The sequence below is a fragment of the Geotrypetes seraphini genome, chromosome 7 (assembly GCF_902459505.1).
Source record: "Geotrypetes seraphini chromosome 7, aGeoSer1.1, whole genome shotgun sequence".
NCBI lineage: Eukaryota > Metazoa > Chordata > Amphibia > Gymnophiona > Dermophiidae > Geotrypetes > Geotrypetes seraphini.
Genome location: NC_047090.1, coordinates 66,460,970 through 66,479,149, shown reverse-complemented (window position 1 = coordinate 66,479,149; position 18,180 = coordinate 66,460,970). Strand labels below are relative to the sequence as shown.

Below are 18,180 nucleotides of genomic sequence, written 5' to 3'. Positions count from 1 at the left end.
CCCACCCGTCCCCGTGAGGACTCCCACCCGTCCCCACCCGTCCCCTCGAGGAATCCCTCCGTCCCCACCCGTCCCCGCGAGGAATCCCTCCGTCCCCGCCCGTCCCCGCGAGGAATCCCCTACGTCCCCGCGAGGAATCCCTACGTCCCCGCCCGTCCCTATAAACTACAGAAATAGTTATTTCATTTAATTATGCTACTGAATTAAAGGCTCTGGTAGAAACCCATTTAAAAATAAGCAAAAAGACTTTATTAATTTGGAAATATTAATTGGGAAGAATACATACTTTATAAACGGGTTTCTACCAGAGCCTCTAATGTTTATAAATTTTTATCAACACAACTAATATACTACTTTATCCTTAAGCAAAAAAAAAAGAAGAATTTTTTTCCTACCTTTGTTGCCTGGTTTCTGCTTTCTTCATATTCTCATTCAATTCCTTCCATCCACTGCCTCTCTTCTCTCTGTGTCTTCCATTTGCTCTGTTACTGTGCCTCTCCCTTTCTCCCCCCTCCCAAATTGGTCTGGCACCCATCTTTTTCCCTCCACTCCCCCCATAGTCTGGCACCTCTGTCTTCTTCCCTGCCAGGGTCTTCTCCCCATTCCCTCTTCCCCATTTCCTTCCAGTGTCCTTCTCCCCCACCATCTTCCCCATGTCCTGTCAGGCAGCATCCTTCTCCCCCCTCTGCCTTCCACATGTCCTTTCAGCGTCCTTCTCCCCCCTCTGTCTTCCCCATGTCCTTTCAGCGGCCTTCTCCCCCCTCTGTCTTCCCCATGTCCTTTCAGCGGCCTTCTCCCCCCCTGTTTTCCCCATTTCCTTTCAGTGGCCTTCTCCACCCCTGTTTTCCCCATGTCCTTTCAGTGGCATTCTCCACCCCTTTGTCTTCCCCAGTGCTTTCAGGGTCCTTCACCCCCCTCTGTCTTCTACATGTGCTTTCAGCATCCTTCCCCCCCCCCCTCCCGTTTACCCCATGTCCTTTCAGCGTCCTTCTCCACCCCTTTGTCTTCCCCAGTGCTTTCAGCGGCCTTCTCCCCCCTTAAGCGTCTTTTCTTCTCCACTCCACCTTTCCTCCCTCCCTGCCCCTTACCTTTGTGGCGTTTCCGCACCCGACCGACAACAGAACAGGCCCGGTCGGACAAATCTCCCTGTCCTGTAGCCACGAATCTAAATTACCTTCTTACAGCAGCTGGAGTATTGAAGCTGCTGTAAAAGGTAATTTAGATTTGCGGCTACAGGGCAGGGAGGTTTGTCGGCCGGGCCTGTTGTCGGTCGATCGGGGGACCTGACCAGCTGTGCACATTCTTCGGGGCGGACCGCTCCCTCCCCCCTCTTTCGTTCGCCATTGCCTTCTTCCTACCTGCCCTGCCGCACACAGCCGACCGGAAGTCTTCCTGATGTCAGCGCTGACGTCGGAGGAAGGGAGGGCTTTGCTTAAGCCCTCCCTCCGACGTCAGCGCTGACATCGGGAAGACTTCCATTCGGCTGTGTGCTGCGACAGTGCAGGTAAGGAGGAGGAGACTACCCTTGCGGCTCGAATGCACTGCGATCCAACCCCGCAGGAACCCCGCGACCCTCGGAGGCGTCCCCACGGGATCCCCGCGACCCTAGGGGGCGTCCCCATGGGATCCCCGTGACCCAAAGGGGGGACCCGCGGGATTCCCGCGGGTCCTGCGGGATTCCCGTCATCCCCGTTCCCATGCAGCTCTCTAGCACAGGCATGGTTAATGAGAGGGGTGGGGCTGACAGGCAGGATGAACCCAGAGGGAAAGTGGGAACAAGCCTGCAGCATAAAATCAGCACAGCTGGGAACACTCGAGAGAATAGAGAGGAGAAGACAGGGGAGAATTCAGGAGGGAATTCAGGAACTGCTAGAACCAGAAGTGCCGTGCTGAGCAGGAAGGAGCCTGCTAGGAGTTCTCTGTCCCAGACCAGAGCTAAAGCACAGGCTGTCTTACAACCCTCCCGAGCTAACAGACTTCTGGCTCCTAAGCAGAAGTTCAAGGGAGGAGAAAGGTTTCCAGGGCAGGGCTGGCCGTTAGCTGCCCCTGAAGGGAGTTCTTACCCGGTCTCAGAAAGCGAGGAGTCCCTAATGGAATTAGAGGGAGAGCTATCTGGAAGCAGTGAAATGGAGTGCAATCTAGCAGCCTAGGATCTCCTGTTGAATCACAGTCAATAAGGTATGAATGGGGGAGGGGAATGAAAGTGAATGTATTTTGTGTAGCGTTCTTTCTCCCTTAGGCAGAACTGTAAGCCTGTGTGAATGAATCAATTAGAGCCTGAGAGAGAGACCTTGTAGATAAAGGGAAGGAGGTGAGAACCATAATTAACTTTCCCGAGAAGCTTGAACGGAACTCAGAGACCTGACATCACGTAACCCTGAAGCAGGGAACTTTTGGGAGGGGACTTACACCAGCCATAAAAGGTTGGGTTATATAAAGTTCCCTAGCCCCTACCCAGGAGCATAAGGGTAGTGTGGGGCATTGGACTTCAGGTGGGTCAGGTAGAAAAGCTTCCTGAAGTATCTGCAGACAAAAGCAGTAAAACTAAAGAGAAAACGTTTTGGTTTATTTTTGGCTTTTTGCCTGAGCAGCAGGCTGGACTGTATTATAAGGAAGAAGCCTTGTGAATGTATGATTTGTTTTAAGTCCACTCAACCAGAGGGACTACTGGAACCCCAGTGTTGTGAACTGGGGGTAATAAAGATAAAAGCTGAACTTTACCCAAAAAGCAGTCTACTAATTATTCTACTGATTATCCAGTGGGAGTCCTCCTGGGAGTGCTCCGTCCTACGCCTGGGGCGGGAGCCAGGTTGCCAGCGCTAGGCTTACTCCTGGCCCCGCCACAGAGCGAATTATGGTGGCAGTGGTGGGATGTAGCGCCACTCACAGGCTACTGCTGGAACGGTGGAATTTTTTTTTGCTTGCTTTTTCAAAATTTTTGTTTAAAGAACTGACTATGGCTGTGGAAAGCACATTGCTTATTGATATTGCAAGGACTATTGCCTAACTGGGAGGAATTGCAATACTGCTTGGTACAGGTTGTGAGTGCTGCACAAGTACTGGAAGACTGAAAACAGTAACTTTAAATTTCCTGTGGATTACAATTTTTTTTTTGAGTTTGGACAGTGAGTGATAAAGTCTCATTTTGGTTGGAGTATTGGTGGAGTCCCACAGAGGTGTTGCAGGAGTGCGTGTCTACTAGGCCGGAGATCCTGGTCGGCGGACAGAGACCGGAGTGAGCCAAGCTGCATCCTGGTGGAGAGGCGACTGGAGGAGCAGTGTATGCGGAGACGGAGATTGAATCCTGAGGAGGAAAAAACCCAAAGGCGCAGACTCATCAGTGCCTGAGGTAAGGGTACCTTAGGGTGCTGGTGAGGGATTCTAAGTAAAAGGTTTCCTGTTTCCAGGAAGGGAAAGGGGAAAGGTGCTTAAAGAGCCACACTTGGTTTGTGTTCTCGTTTCCCTTTCCTTCCAGATGGAGTCGGTCAAGCCTACAACAGCGTGGGAGGTCGAGCGGCGACAGCTTGCAGAGGCGATGCGAGAGTCGGTACGGACACAGATGGACTTGTGGAAAGCCGATCAGAGCGCCCAACAAACCCGCCATGCCGAGCTACTTCACATGCTTGGGGAACAAGTGCAGGCTATGCATAAGCTGGCACAACGGCAAATGACTGAACCAAACACCAGTGCCCCGGTAGGAGCTTCCTTTGGGGAGCCTATTAGACTGAATAAGCTAGCACCGGAGGACGATATTGAAGATTTTTTATTAGCTTTTGAGCGGGTGGCTGGGGCATCTCACTGGCCTCAGGACCAGTGGGCGATAAAACTTATTCCCTGCTTAGCGGGACGAGCGCTAGAGGCTTACCGAACTTTAAATACTGAGCAAGCCTCGGACTATAAGTGCTTAAAAGAAGTCCTATTAGAGTATCTTGGACATACCCCAGAACAGTACAGAATGCAGTTCCGGGCCTTAAAAATGGAGCCGGGAGAGAGACCTAAGGCCCTAGCGCAGAGGCTTAAACGTCTCTGTGAGAGATGGTTAACCCCTTTTCTTCAAAGTCTCCCAGCCGTGATAGCAGAGCTGGTGAGAGAACAATTTATGGAAGCAGTTCCAGGCTCTTTACGAGACTGGTTAGCCAGGCAGGGAGCTCCAACCCTGGGTCAAACTGTTGCTATTGCTGAAGCCTTCCTGGAGGCTCAGGACCCCTCTAGAAACCAAGGGTCTAGGCGAACACCCTGGGAGGAAACCTCACGAGTACGGGGGTCTAGTCACACCACCCCGAGTAGGTATAATCAAAGTACCTCCAGGGATCGAACCTTTCGCTGTTTCTCCTGTGGGAAAATGGGTCACCGGAGCACACAGTGTAAAGGGAAGCTGAACCTGGCTAGTAGGAAGGAATCCCCAGGCCCTAGGGAAGGGAGGGAATACTTTCTGCCAGTCAGGGTAGGGGGAGTTCCGGCTACTGCTCTATTAGACTCTGGGGCGAATCAGTCGAGCGTCTCTCGGGCCTTGTGGAGGGCCCACAGCAACAGAAGCGCTAAACCTGATGGTACAATGGACCTCAGAATTCAAACTGAAGCTCAACTCAGACAAAACTAAATTCTTTATAGCCTCGCCACACACACATATCACGACAAAATCACTATGCATAAACAATCTTAACTACCCCATTCAACCAACAATGAAAGTTCTGGGGGTAACACTGGACCAAGGTCTAACCATGAAAGACCATGTGGACTCCCTAGTCAAAAAAGGGTTTTTTACTCTATGGAAACTCAGATCCATTAGAGCATACTTCGACGCATCAGCATTCAGAATCCTGGTACAGTCCCTAATACTAAGCCACCTTGATTATTGCAACATTACCTATCTGGCAATCTCCCGAAAGCAAATGCAGAGACTACAACTGATACAAAATGCAGCAGTCAGGCTGATTTTCGGGCTGAAGAAGTCCGATCACATAACCCCTTCCTACCGACTCCTGCACTGGCTGCCAATGGAGGCACGTACGAAGTTCAAGCTGGGATGTCTATGCTTCAAGGTATTATCTGGTCTAGCCCCTAAATACATAACAGCCCTCTTCTCATTCCCAAACAACAGACATGAAAGAAGTGCACACCTGAAATTCGTCTCCCCACTGGCTAGAGGATGCAAATATAAGAGATACCATCAACAACTTCTATCGTATCAAGCAGCCTTATGGGGCAAAGACTTAGAAAAACTAATCACACTCACAAACAATTATGGAGAATTTAGGAAACACCTAAAAACATTCCTGTTCTCGAAATACCTAGGTAACGAACAAGATCATCAGACCACAAACTTCTCTATATTCCATCCCTAAAAGACTTCTATTATACTCGCAAAACAAATTTCGCTATAACCGCCCCTACATTATGGAACTCACTTCCACAATACCTACGCGACGAACAACAATTAGCCAAATTCAAGATAAATTTAAAGACTTTCTTATTTCGAGACGCTTTTAATCAAACCTAAATTCTTTTTTTTTTTTTCTCTCTCTCTCTCTCTTTTTTCTTTCTATCACCAGGCTAGCATTCATCATCTACACGCCTCCCCTTCCCTTCGTTCAATCCCCCCCCCACTTTTCCCATTTCTTCTATACAATGTAACTTTTTCCCTTTCCTCCCCTATTGCCCTCACGCTCCAGTATGTCAAGTCTTTGTCATTTACGTTTACTTTTAGACTTCTTCATGCACATTCTACTACATTTAAACTCTTTATTAATTTTATTGTTAACCGGCCAGACAATTGTTTGATGGTCGGGATATTAAAAACTAATAAACTTGGAAACTTGAAGAACAATAGCCCCCTTCACAATCCCACCCAAATCTGATCTTGTAAACTGCTAACCCCTAATCACTAACAATGAATGCTCTATTCAATTTATGGAATTTTTCTAATTCATTGTAAACCGCATGGTACTTCATGGTCCTGCAGTATACAACCTGTTGTTATTATTGTTAATGCTGTTACTACCAGATGAACATTGCCATACTCTGTAAGTAGCTGTCTGTACAGTTTCTCTTTATTGTAAACCGCCTAGAAGTCGCAAGATTGTTGGCGGTATATAAGAATAAAGTTATTATTATTATTATTATTATTATATGGAATAAGAAGGGGGGGCAGGTAGATAGACCTAGAGGCATATCTAGAATTCAATGTATGCACGGCACGACCATCCCTTATGAACTCCGAAGAGTGTGGTTGGAATATGGGGGGAAAAAGCAGCCCCTAGAGGTAGTAGTAATGCCCACACCTCCCTATAATCTTATATTAGGGAGGGAATGGTCAGGTTTCCAGGAATGTATGAGGAAGCGGGAAGAGATGTCCCGGTCGAGGTATAATGAGGGGTGGACACTACAAGGACAGAGGGAGCCCCGAGACGAAGAACTGGGGGAAATCTTTCCTTGGGAGGATGCGCTTATGGGATCCCCCTCATGGAAAACTAAGAAAACCCGGGCAGAAAGGAGGGCTGACAAAGTCACATATTCCCAAGAATTAAGGTCAGGGGGAGATCTGTCTTGGAGGCCTTGGCAACCATGGGAGGTGATGCGGAAGTTTCCGACCCTAAGACAAGAACAAAGAACCGATCGGTCCTTACGGTACATATGGGCGCAAATGAGGCAGCCGGGGAGAAGGTACAGACAGTTCCAGATAGAAGGAGGCCTATTATATTACATGACCTGGGATAAGGAAATGGGGAGGCAACATAGACATCTGGTAGTGCCCCAATCCTTTAGGAGGAGGATGTTTTGGGTCGCCCATCTGGACCCCAAGACGAGTCATCTTTCAGAGGCCCAAACCCTGAGCTAGGCGAAGGCTCAGTTTTATTGGCATTCTTTACCCCAAGAAGTTAAAATCTGGTACCACGAATGTAAGCCCTGTCATTCCAGACCCGTTCCAAGAGAACAGTCAGATGGAATCCGGGACCAGGAGGAGAGGGAAAGAGTGGTAGATCTGGGGCTTGTTGAGAAGGGGAGCTGCGAGGTAAGATTGAAATTTGTGCGGCTATCTAATAGGGCGAGATCTCCCTATAAGGCTACAAGCCAAGCCGCAGGTTTTGATTTAAGTAGTGCCCAAGAAAGAATAATACCCAAGGGAGGCCGGGAGGTCATAAACACAGATTTACAAGTATCTTTACCCCCGGGTTGCTACGGGAGAATAGCACCTCGATCCGGATTGGCACTTAGGCATGGGCTATGTGTAGGAGCAGGGGTAGTGGACCCCGACTATAGGGGGCCCCTAAAAATCCTCCTCTTCAATTTAGGGGAAGAAGATTATAGGATAAGGGAAGGAGACCGAATAGCCCAATTAATTTGTGAGAAGGTTTTCCTTCCAGATCTGCAGGAGGAAGAGAGGTTAGAGGAAACAGATCGAGGAAACCAGGGTTGGGGTTCCACGGGGGTGGATGAAGCTCAAACCTGGGGAAAGCAGAACATGGACATTCTGTCACGTCTGGAGGAAGGGGTAGAACCCCTGCCCAAGGATAAAAGGACTGATAGTGTTTTGAGGGGGGGGGGTATGTGACAGGGAAGTGCCTGTCAGCAGTTTAAACCCGGTTTTAAACCCTGCCTTGCAAAGGGCTGCCCCTATTCCTAAGCCCAGGAAGCTGTCCAGTAACCCTGTTCCTATCACCAGGAGCCAACAGGCAGGGCAAGGCAGAGAGAGAAGGGCAGAAACCACAACATCGGGTTTAGGGCACTATAATCCCTTTTATAACACCTTGGGCAGTTCTCCAACAAAACCTCTAGTAAAGAAAACCAGCACAGGCATGGTTAATGAGAGGGGTGGGGCTGACAGGCAGGACGAACCCAGAGAGAGAGTGGGAACAAGCCTGCAGCATAAAATCAGCACAGCTGGGAACACTCGAGAGAATAGAGGGGAGAAGACAGGGGAGAATTCAGGAGGGAATTCAGGAACTGCTAGAACCAGAAGTGCCGTGCTGAGCAGGAAGGAGCCTGCTAGGAGTTCTCTGTCCCAGACCAGAGCTAAAGCACAGGCTGTCTTACAACCCTCCCGAGCTAACAGGCTTCTGGCTCCTAAGCAGAAGTTCAAGGGAGGAGAAAGGTTTGCAGGGCAGGGCTGGCCGTTAGCTGCCCCTGAAGGGAGTTCTTACCCAGTCTCAGAAAGCGAGGAGTCCCTAATGGAATTAGAGGGAGAGCTATCTGGAAGCAGTGAAATGGAGTGCAATCTAGCAGCCTGGGATCTCCTGTTGAATCACAGTCAATAAGGTATGAATGGGGGAGGGGAATAAAAGTGAATGTATTTTGTGTAGCGTTCTTTCTCCCTTAGGCAGAACTGTAAGCCTGTGTGAATGAATCAATTAGAGTCTGAGAGAGAGACCTTGTAGAATAGATAAAGGGAAGGAGGTGAGAACCATAATTAACTTTCCCGAGAAGCTTGAACGGAACTCAGAGACCTGACATCACGTAACCCTGAAGCAGGGAACTTTTGGGAGGGGACTTACACCAGCCATAAAAGGTTGGGTTATATAAAGTTCCCTAGCCCCTACCCAGGAGCATAAGGGTAGTGTGGGGCATTGGACTTCAGGTGGGTCAGGTAGAAAAGCTTCCTGAAGTATCTGCAGACAAAAGCAGTAAAACTAAAGAGAAAACGTTTTGGTTTATTTTTGGCTTTTTGCCTGAGCAGCAGGCTGGACTGTATTATAAGGAAGAAGCCTTGTGAATGTATGATTTGTTTTAAGTCCACTCAACCAGAGGGACTACTGGAACCCCAGTGCTGTGAACTGGAGGTAATAAAGATAAAAGCTGAACTTTACCCAAAAATCAGTCTACTAATTATTCTACTGATTATCCAGTGGGAGTCCTCCTGGGAGCGCTCCGTCCTACGCCTGGGGCAGGAGCCGGGTTGCCAGCGCTAGGCTTACTCCTGGCCCCGCCACAATATATATATTTCATGTGCTTTGCTTGAGTTATGCATTATTAAACATATTTTGAGTTTAAAATTAATCTAGAGTTCTCTTTAGACCAAAAATAAAAGCCCCGTTCAGCTATAAGAGGATGCCTCAAGCACGCCTAAGGGACGCCTAAGTCATGTTCATCTAAGTTGCACCTAAATAGAGCCCAAAAGACCTAGTTTTACAATTCACATGTGATTTAACAGCTGGGTATGTGGTGCAGTGGTTAGAGCTACAACCTTAGCATCCTGATGTTGCTGGTTCAAATCCTCCATTCCTTCCTATCTCAGAAGAGATTTGTAAAAAAGGATTAAAAAATAAATAAATTTCAGTGTGTACAATTTTAATGAAAAACAGCATAAAATCACCATTCTAATGACGTCTGAACAATAAGACATGATAAAGTTATAGATGTTGTGTAGATGTCTATGTGATGCCTAAAATGCAATTCTGTAAAAGACACCTAACTTTTTAGATAAAAGCATAAGAACATAAGATACATCAGACTCACTGAGCGTGATTCTCTATAGTGTGTCTTTGCTTTATAGAATCGCGTTCAGCTGGATGTCTAAACCATGCCTAAAGGTGGAAGTCCTTTACAGAATCTAGTCCTAATGCCCATAGGTGTTACCTATATATAGGTACAGTGGGATTTGGGTGGAGTGGGGAGGGTTCACATAGGTCACCATAAGTGTAGTAGTTAGAGTGGAGTATGAGCTTGAGTCCCTGTCTCTATGGTTGATCATACCACCTACTTGGCTACTCCAGAAACCTGCTTGCTGCTCCACTAGGACTGGCCATAACATCTGAAGTTATCATAAAGGCAGGTATGTACTGTTTCATTCACATCTTTTAGGGGCAGGAGGGGGTCAATGACCACTGGGGGTCATTTACATCCCTTCTGTGGTCATCTGGTCAGTTTGGGCACCTTTTTGGCACTTGTTCATTATTAAAACAGGTCTAGCCACAAAAGTCCAAATTGTACCCTAGGCGTATTCTTAAATGTTTGATTATGGCAGAAAAACACCCAAGTCATAAACCTGCTCTAGTCCCGCCCCTATCACGCCTCCTTGAGATTTAGAAGAAGTACTGATCAGCAGCCTAGATATCCACCTAGAAAATAGTTTTCAAAAATAATGAATTGGAAGGGTTTGGCAAGAAAAATGTCCATCTGCCCCCTTATGCTGCTTTTTGGACAGTTTTCTCTTTTGAAAATGAACCCCTTATTGCCTAAATTATATAAAAGTCTGCAATCTCTACCAGGTCACTTTATCTTACCTTGGAGAGGTTTTTTGGTAGAACCTTTATCTATTTTTTGAAGATTATTTCTTAAAGGATGAACAAGCAGATAAATTTGAAAAATTGAAATTATTAGTGCTAAGCGCTTGAATAGTTTGTTCAGATTTCTTAGATATGCTATTTTGGAGAATATTCTATTTGATCTAAGTACATCATATAAAGAAGTTGTATGCAATACATATTTTAGAATGCCAGAGCTGTAAATGTGTAGTAAAATTGACATATCCCTACCCCCCTCCCCTCAGAGACCAAAATGTCATAAAATCACTGGCAAGCAACACTGTCATCTACCTCCCCTTGCCTATACTCATAGTCACAATCAACAGAACTACAAGATCATGTCATGTGCATAGCCACATTTGGGAGAACCAGCTACATAGGGGATTATGCTATTCTCAGTCACTGTCCAGACACTTACATATAGGTGACAGTATCCCCCATGTGCCAGGCACATGATCCCAAGTCAGCATATCTGCTCTTTAAAATTTAATTGGTAGTGATATGTTGTTAATGACCATGGTATGTATCAAACAAGGTTTGCACATGTGAAAAGGCAAGTGTTTTGGTGGGAAGTGAAGAAGTGAACCATAGCTCACATGAGGCCTATGTGGGGCACACTTTCTCCAGCATTAAGAAACACATAGCAACAGAAGTACAAGGATACCCCTCCCCCAATATGAAATTGGCCAATAGTCTGGGGACTCTAAGGGCCCACAGTACTGATGTGGCTGTTGATGTTTCATGACCTCAAAGAAACCAAACACGTCACACTCCCAATCAAAGATTATCTAGGTAGGCCTCATCAAGCTATGCTGGTATATCTAGGCACCTCTGACTGACAGACAGGGCTGTACTGCAGGTACCAGGAAGACACAGGGCTGACCTCAGAGAGTGGTGGAAAGGACAGGGATGAAGCACAAGAACATGGAAGGCTAAGGCCGAAAACCAGGGCTACATCCATCCCACATGCTTATTTTGCCATGCATCCTATTTAAGATTAATCAGAGTTGCTTCCTCCCATAGCACAGATGGATCTGGAGGAAGAAGAGGAAATGGAGGAGGAAGACCCCATGAAAGCTGGAATGCAGCAGCACCTTTTTGATAATGGCAAACCCCAGGATAAGAAGAAAGTGCCAGTGATCAAAAAGGGCAGGGAGGATGAGGAAGGCCTGTGTTTAGTCCCGGCCCTGGTGCTGATTCCCACAACATGAGGGCTAGCAGGGGATCTGGGAAGACATCAGCTGGAAGATCAGGTATGCTGATCCAGGCTTGTCCTTGCAATCAGTGCCCCCACTGGAGACCATATCCCCCCATCCAGAAGCCCATGGTGATGACATAAGAACATAAGATTTGTCACTGCTGGGTCAGACATGGTCCATTGTGCCCAGCAGTCCGCTCACGTGGCGGCCCTTAGGTCAAAGACCAGTGCCCTATTTGAGTCTAGCATTACCCGCGTATGTTCTGTTCCAGCAGGAATTTATCCAACCTTTTCTTGAATCCCAGAAGGGTGCTTTCTCCTATAACAGCCTCTGGTAGAGCGTTCCAGATTTTTACCACTCTCTCGGTGAAGAAGAACTTCCTTACGTTTGTACGGAATCTATTCCCTTTTAACTTTAGTGAGTGCTCTCTGGTTCTCTTCACCTCAGAAAGGGTGAACAATCTCTTTCTCTACTAAGTCAGTTCCCTTCAATATCTTGAATGTTTCGATCATGTCCCCTCTCAGTCTCCTCTTTTCAGGTCTCGTAGTCCATTTAGAATTAAGTCCAGAATTGCATTTCCTCTCTTATTTGCCATGACAAGTTGTTCCAGGAAGCAATAGCCTACAGCATCCAGGAACCTGGTCTCCCTACTGCAGCTGGAGTTGCCTAGGTTCCAATCTATCCCTGGATAATTGAAGTCGCCCATGATAACTGCGTTGCCTCCTTTGCATTCATGTTTAATCTCGTCTGTCATTTCTTTATCAGTCTCTTTGGACTGCCCTGGAGGTCAATAGTAGATGCCAATCTTCGTATCCATCCCATTTGTTCCTGGTATTTTGGCCCATAGAGGCTCTAACTTATTGCGTGTTCTCTCTGGTAGACTCAATTCCCTCTTTTATGTATAGGGCAATATCCCCACCTTTTTGTCTAACTCTATCACTTCAGTCTAGCTTGTATCCTGGTAGCACAGACGTCCTCGTTCCACCATGTTTCCATGATGCCGATGAAGTCTAAGTTATCTTTTTGTGCCATAGCTTCCAATTTCCCCATTTTATTCCTTAGGCTCCTTGCGTTTGTGTACATACATTTAAGTTTGTGGCCTGTTACTTTCTTGCACTTCCTTCTTCCTTCTTCTTCCTTCGCAAGAACAAGCGATCAAAGGACCCGGTTTGGATGTCAACAGAAGTAAAGAGGGCGATAAAGGACAAAAAAGTATCCTTCCAGAGATGGAAAAAGGACCCAACGGAGGAAAATCACCAGGCGCACAGGAAATGCCAAAAGGAATGCCACCGGGAGGTTAGAAAAGCAAAGGGGAAATACGAAGAGGGGCTGGCCAGGGAGGCGAAAAACTTCAAGGCATTCTTCAGTTACGTTAAGGGGAAGCGACCAGCGAGAGAGGAGGTGGGGCCGTTGGACGATGGGGATAGGAAGGGAGTGATTAAGGAGGATAAAGAGGTAGCTGAGAGGTTGAACACGTTCTTCTCGTCGGTTTTCACGAGCGAAGACACATCTAATATACCGGACTCAGAGGAGCTCATGAGTGGGGAACAGGCTGAAAAATTGGAACACATAGAGGTAAGTAAGGAGGATATCCTCAAACAGATAGACAGGCTGAAATGCGGCAAATCACCGGGCCTGGATGGGATCCACCCAAGGGTTCTGAAAGAACTAAGACAAGAAATAGCGGGCACAATCCAGCATGTTTGCAACCTATCCTTGAAAACTGGTGAGGTACCAGAGGACTGGAAATTGGCGAATGTCACACCTATCTTCAAGAAGGGATCGAGGGGTGACCCCGGGAACTACAGGCCGGTGAGCCTGACTTCAATTATAGGGAAGATGGTAGAAGCTATGATCAAGGACGGCATTTGCGAGCACATCGAGAGGAATGGCCTACTGAGAACAAGCCAGCACGGATTCTGTAAGGGAAGGTCGTGCCTAACGAACCTTCTGTACTTCTTTGAGGGAATAAGCAGTCGGGTGGACAATGGGGAACCCATAGACATCATTTACCTCGATTTTCAAAAGGCTTTCGACAAGGTGCCACATGAAAGGCTGCTTAAGAAGCTGTGGAACCACGGGGTGGGAGGGGATGTGCACAGATGGATCAAGCACTGGTTGTCGGGTAGACTACAGAGGGTCGGAGTAAAGGGTCAATATTCTGACTGGAGGAGAGTCACAAGCGGTGTGCCACAGAGGTCGGTGCTGGGGCCGTTACTCTTTAACATATTTATCAATGACCTGGAAAAGGAGGCAAAGTGCGAGGTTATAAAATTTGCAGACGATACCAAACTGTGCGGCAGAGTTAAGACCAGGGAGGAGTGTGAGGACCTACAAAGGGACCTTGACAAGCTGGAAGACTGGGCAAACAAATGGCAAATGCGCTTTAACGTAGACAAATGCAAGGTCATGCATATAGGGAAAAAGAACCCGTTGTTCAACTACAAATTGGGGGGGGGGGGTATTGTTGGGAGACAGTAGACTTGAGAGAGACTTGGGTGTGCTGGTGGATGCATCACTGAAGCCATCTGCACAGTGCGCAGCAGCCTCGAAAAAAGGCAACAGGATGCTGGGCATCATAAAGAAGGGCATAACAACCAGAACACGGGAAGTCATCATGCCATTGTATCGAGCGATGGTGCGTCCACATCTGGAATACTGCGTTCAGTATTGGTCGCCGCACCTCAAGAAGGACATGGCGGTACTTGAGAGAGTACAAAGGAGAGCAGCGAAAATGGTAAAAGGGCTGGAACACTGCCCGTACGCCGAGAGGTTGGATAGGCTGGGGCTCTTCTCTCTGGAGAAGAGGAGGCTCAGGGGAGATATGATAGAGACCTTCAAGATCATGAGGGGCATAGAGAGGGTGGATAGGGACAGATTCTTCAGACTGAAAGGGACAGCGAATACGAGGGGGCATTCGGAGAAACTGAAGGGAGATAGGTTCAAAACAAATGCAAGGAAGTTTTTTTTCACCCAAAGGGTCGTGGACACTTGGAATGCGCTACCGGAGGAAGTGATCAGGCAGAGTAAGGTACAGGGATTCAAACAGGGATTGGACGGATTCCTGAGAGATAAAGGGATCGCGGGATACTGAGGGAGGAGCTGGGATAACACAAGTATAAAAAACTAACCAAGTAATGAGTATAGAAACCAAACCAGGTCGTGCATGTGCAAGACCGGAAGGTTAGGACTTCGATAGGAAGACAGGACTTAAATGAGAAACCAAGGTGGCAAGGGAGCCTCTTCTGGTGATACAGACAGGTCGTGACCAGTCTGGGCCGCCGCGGGGGCGGACTGCCGGGCAGGATGGACCTATGGTCTGACCCGGCGGAGGCACTGCTTATGTTCTTATGTTCTTATGTTCTGTCTCCCTCGCTTCCCTCCCTTTTGATCCATCAGGATTTCTATCTTGCCTATGATCCGGTGAGTCTTCCCTGCAATCTTCTTGCATGGTATCCTCTGGATATACCATTTCCCAAACCATCGACTCTTGGTTGACTGTCGGCTTTCCCCTTTTTTGTTTAAAAACTTCTCAATTTCTTGCTTGATGTTGCTTGCAAGTAGCCTCGTTTTGTCTCTGATGAGGTGGAGTCCATCCTTCCTGTATAGCTTGCTCTTCCCCCAGAACGTCGTCCAGTTGCGCATGAAGTGGAATCCTTCTTCCTCACACCAGAACCTCATCCATGCGTTGACTGCTTGCAGTTCCGTCTGCCTCTTCCCGTCAGCCCTGGGTACCGGCAAGATCTCCGAGAACGCTACCTTTGGCGTTCTGGTCTTCAGCTTCCTTTCTAGAATCCAGAACTGGTCTTTCAGTGTTTCCCTGCTGTAATTCCTGTTGCTCACGTTGTTTGTCCCAATGTGGATCACCACTGCCTTACCTCCTTCTTCCGCACTGTCGATGATCCTGTTGATGCGGCTTACTATATTCTCCTCCTTGGCTCCTGGTAGGCAGGTCACCAGCTGATTCTTTCTTCCTCCTGCTATGTGGCTGGCAACTTGTCGGATGATGGAGTTTCCCACAACGATTGCTGTCTTCTCTTGTCTCTCCAGCCGCAGGTCCATGTCCTCGGTGTACATCCATCTCTCTAGCCGCAGGTCCCTGTCCTTGGTGCACTTCCATCTTTCTTCATCCCGGCCATGGTGGGTGTGTGAAGTCCAGCAGTATTTTGATTCCCTCTGGGAGATTCTGCTGCCATCCTTCACATACATGCACTTCATCATGTGCCTTGTGATCACCATCATGGAAAAAAACAGGCCAAGATATATGTCTTCATAGAGACCATGAGGCAGCTTGAGGCATGCATCTTCAGTCTTAAACACAAGGAAAACGAGGTTTGAGTATACTGTACACCAAATGATTAGCTCAAACAAAAATCAATTTACCTTTAGTAAGTTTGCTTAATTTCTTTTTAAGGGAAAAGAGATCTCAGAAAAGAATGCCAGAAACTTCATAAAGCTTATAATTTCATAGCTCACAGAGTTCCCTTATTATTCACTGGTCTCAAAAACCCTGCTATTAATTAAATATTGCTTTTTTTTTTTTGTATAAACTGTTTATTCACAAGAGCAGAAAATACACACATAACATAGGAATCGCAATTATTTTTTCAATACAAAATAAAAGGCAACCACCCAACAAGAGACCCTAGACAACATTGAGAGTCCAGGCCTGTGTTCTGATAGCCTGGAGCCCTCCAGATCCAATCCCAAAAGCAACCCACCCACCCACCCCAACCCAAGACCCCCAACCCCCAAAACTCCTCCCTCAACCCACTGGCAATACGGGGACTACTGGCTTCCGCAATTGATTGACCACCTGGCTTTTTATCATAGGGGGCAAAGTATCCAAATAGGAGGCCCAAATGGACAGAAAAAGCTTGCTCCGAGATCTAGAAAACCGAGCGGACATGGACTCCCAGACCATTAAAAGATGAAATTTATTGCGCCAATACCAGATGGTGGGTGGGGAGTCCTGAAGCCAATGATTAAGAATACATTTCTTCCCCACAATATAACCCTTACGAATAAGCAAACTGTCGCCTGCAGAAAGTCCTCCCAAATAACCATCCGCCAAAAAAATAGTCCCTTCCACCGACGAGGGGAGCTGATAACCCACCAAAGATTCCAAATAACTCCGGACCTCCAACCAAAAGGCAGAAATAGGGGCACACAACCACACCCCATGTGCCAGAGAGTTAGCAACCTGGCGACATTTCAGACAAATAGCTGTAGGGGCACACCCAAAATAAAAGGCCTGTTGCTGGGAGACATAACCCCGATGGAGAACCCGAAATTGACATTCCTGGAGCTCAGCGCTCTGCACCACCCGAGGAATCTGTCGCACCAAAGGAGCCGAGGACGCCACCCGCGGACGACATCCCAGGTCCCGTGCCCATAAAGTCAAGAGCCGCTGGTAATCCCGCCTAGGCTGTAAAGCCACCAATCTATGATGATATTGAGAAATAGAAAGCCAATCCCACTGAGCATCAAAGAAAAATTCATGCAAAGTGACAGCAAAAGACTGAGTCAAAGAGTCCCTGGGCAAAGAGGCTACATAATGAGAAAGCTGCATATAAGCAAAATGATCCGTCGTACCCAAGGACCAGGACGCCTGGAGAGTCAAAAAGGGAACAGCGCTGCCATCCGTCTGTAGAAACTGCTCCAAACAACGGAGCCCTTTCCGCGCCCAACATTTAAAAACAACATTTTCCTGTCCAGGACTAAAGGCCGCATTGCCCAATATGGGCAGCAAAACAGAACTGAAAGGCGAATGACCCCAAAACCGAGAAACACATCTCCAAGCCCGACGGAGCGGCTCCACCAAGCAACTACGGGCCCCAGGGCCCAACTGCACCTTCCCATCCCAATGTAAAAGATAAGGCAGAGCCCACGGAAAGAAATAATCAACTTCCAACTCCCGATCAGTATACTGAGAGCTGATAAAAAGCCAATCCCGGACATGCCGAAGCAAGCAAGCCAAATTATACAGATGAACTGAGGGAAGACCCAAACCACCCATTGCCCAGGACCCTTGAAGAAAAGAACGATGCATTTTACCTTTCTTGCCTCCCCAGCAGAATGAGATCACCAATCTCTGGAGACTCAGGAGATCCTTTTTCAAAAGAAACAAAGGAAGCGTTTGCAAGACATATAACCATTTAGGGAAGATAATCATTCGAAAGAAATGAACACGGCCCATTAATGAACCATTAATCAACCAGCGACGCAAGAGCCCCTTAGTCTCCTGCAACAAACGATCAACATTCAAACGGTACAACGCGGAGACATCCATGGACAACAAAATACCAAGGTACCTAAAAGAGTGACCCGCCCAACGCAAAGGAAAATCCGGTCCCCAATCCACCCGCAAAGAGTCCGGGAACGCCAAAGTAGAGAATGACACGGTGAAAAAATTGGTCCCCGTCACCGCCCCGTCCCCGTCTCACCATCCTCTGCACCGCCCCGTCACCGCCATTCCCTTCACCGCCCCGTCACCGCCACTGCCACCCCATTCACCGCCCCATCACCGCCACTGCAACCCCATTCACCGCCCCGTCACCGTCACCGCTGCATACATAAAAGCCTCAAACGGGTACGATTTTATATACTTTTCTTTATTTATGTATAAAGGAAACATTCTTTAAAACTTTAAAACTTAGTTAAATATTAGTTAATAACTATACAAAAACAAAACACGCAGAGAAAAAATTAATTAATATAAATTCTCAAAACTGACACAT

General features: G+C 47.4%; 2 protein-coding genes across 2 annotated transcripts; both read left to right on the top strand.

Moving 5' to 3' along the window:
* The first annotated feature begins 1,642 nt into the window (after positions 1-1,642).
* LOC117363993 lies at positions 1,643-4,821 on the top strand. The gene is made up of 2 exons (XM_033952672.1): positions 1,643-3,349; positions 3,476-4,821. The coding sequence occupies exon 2, from the start codon at positions 3,476-3,478 to the stop codon at positions 4,598-4,600; it is 1,125 nt and encodes a 374-aa protein (XP_033808563.1). The 5' UTR covers positions 1,643-3,349; the 3' UTR covers positions 4,601-4,821.
* A 1,743-nt stretch (positions 4,822-6,564) lies between these two features.
* Positions 6,565-7,650, top strand: LOC117364220 (deoxyuridine 5'-triphosphate nucleotidohydrolase-like). Its single transcript, XM_033953234.1, has 2 exons — positions 6,565-6,663; positions 6,839-7,650. The coding sequence occupies exons 1-2, from the start codon at positions 6,565-6,567 to the stop codon at positions 7,550-7,552; spliced, it is 813 nt and encodes a 270-aa protein (XP_033809125.1). The 3' UTR covers positions 7,553-7,650.
* The last annotated feature ends 10,530 nt before the right edge of the window (positions 7,651-18,180 follow it).

Bases quoted from the DNA above. Each gene is read 5' to 3' on its own strand.
- LOC117363993 (XM_033952672.1), top strand. From the start codon at position 3,476: ATGGAGTCGGTCAAGCCTACAACAGCGTGGGAGGTCGAGCGGCGACAG.
- LOC117364220 (XM_033953234.1), top strand. From the start codon at position 6,565: ATGGGAGGTGATGCGGAAGTTTCCGACCCTAAGACAAGAACAAAGAAC. The intron at 6,664-6,838 runs GTACAGACAGTT...ACCCTGAGCTAG, and splicing joins ATGAGGCAGCCGGGGAGAAG to GCGAAGGCTCAGTTTTATTG.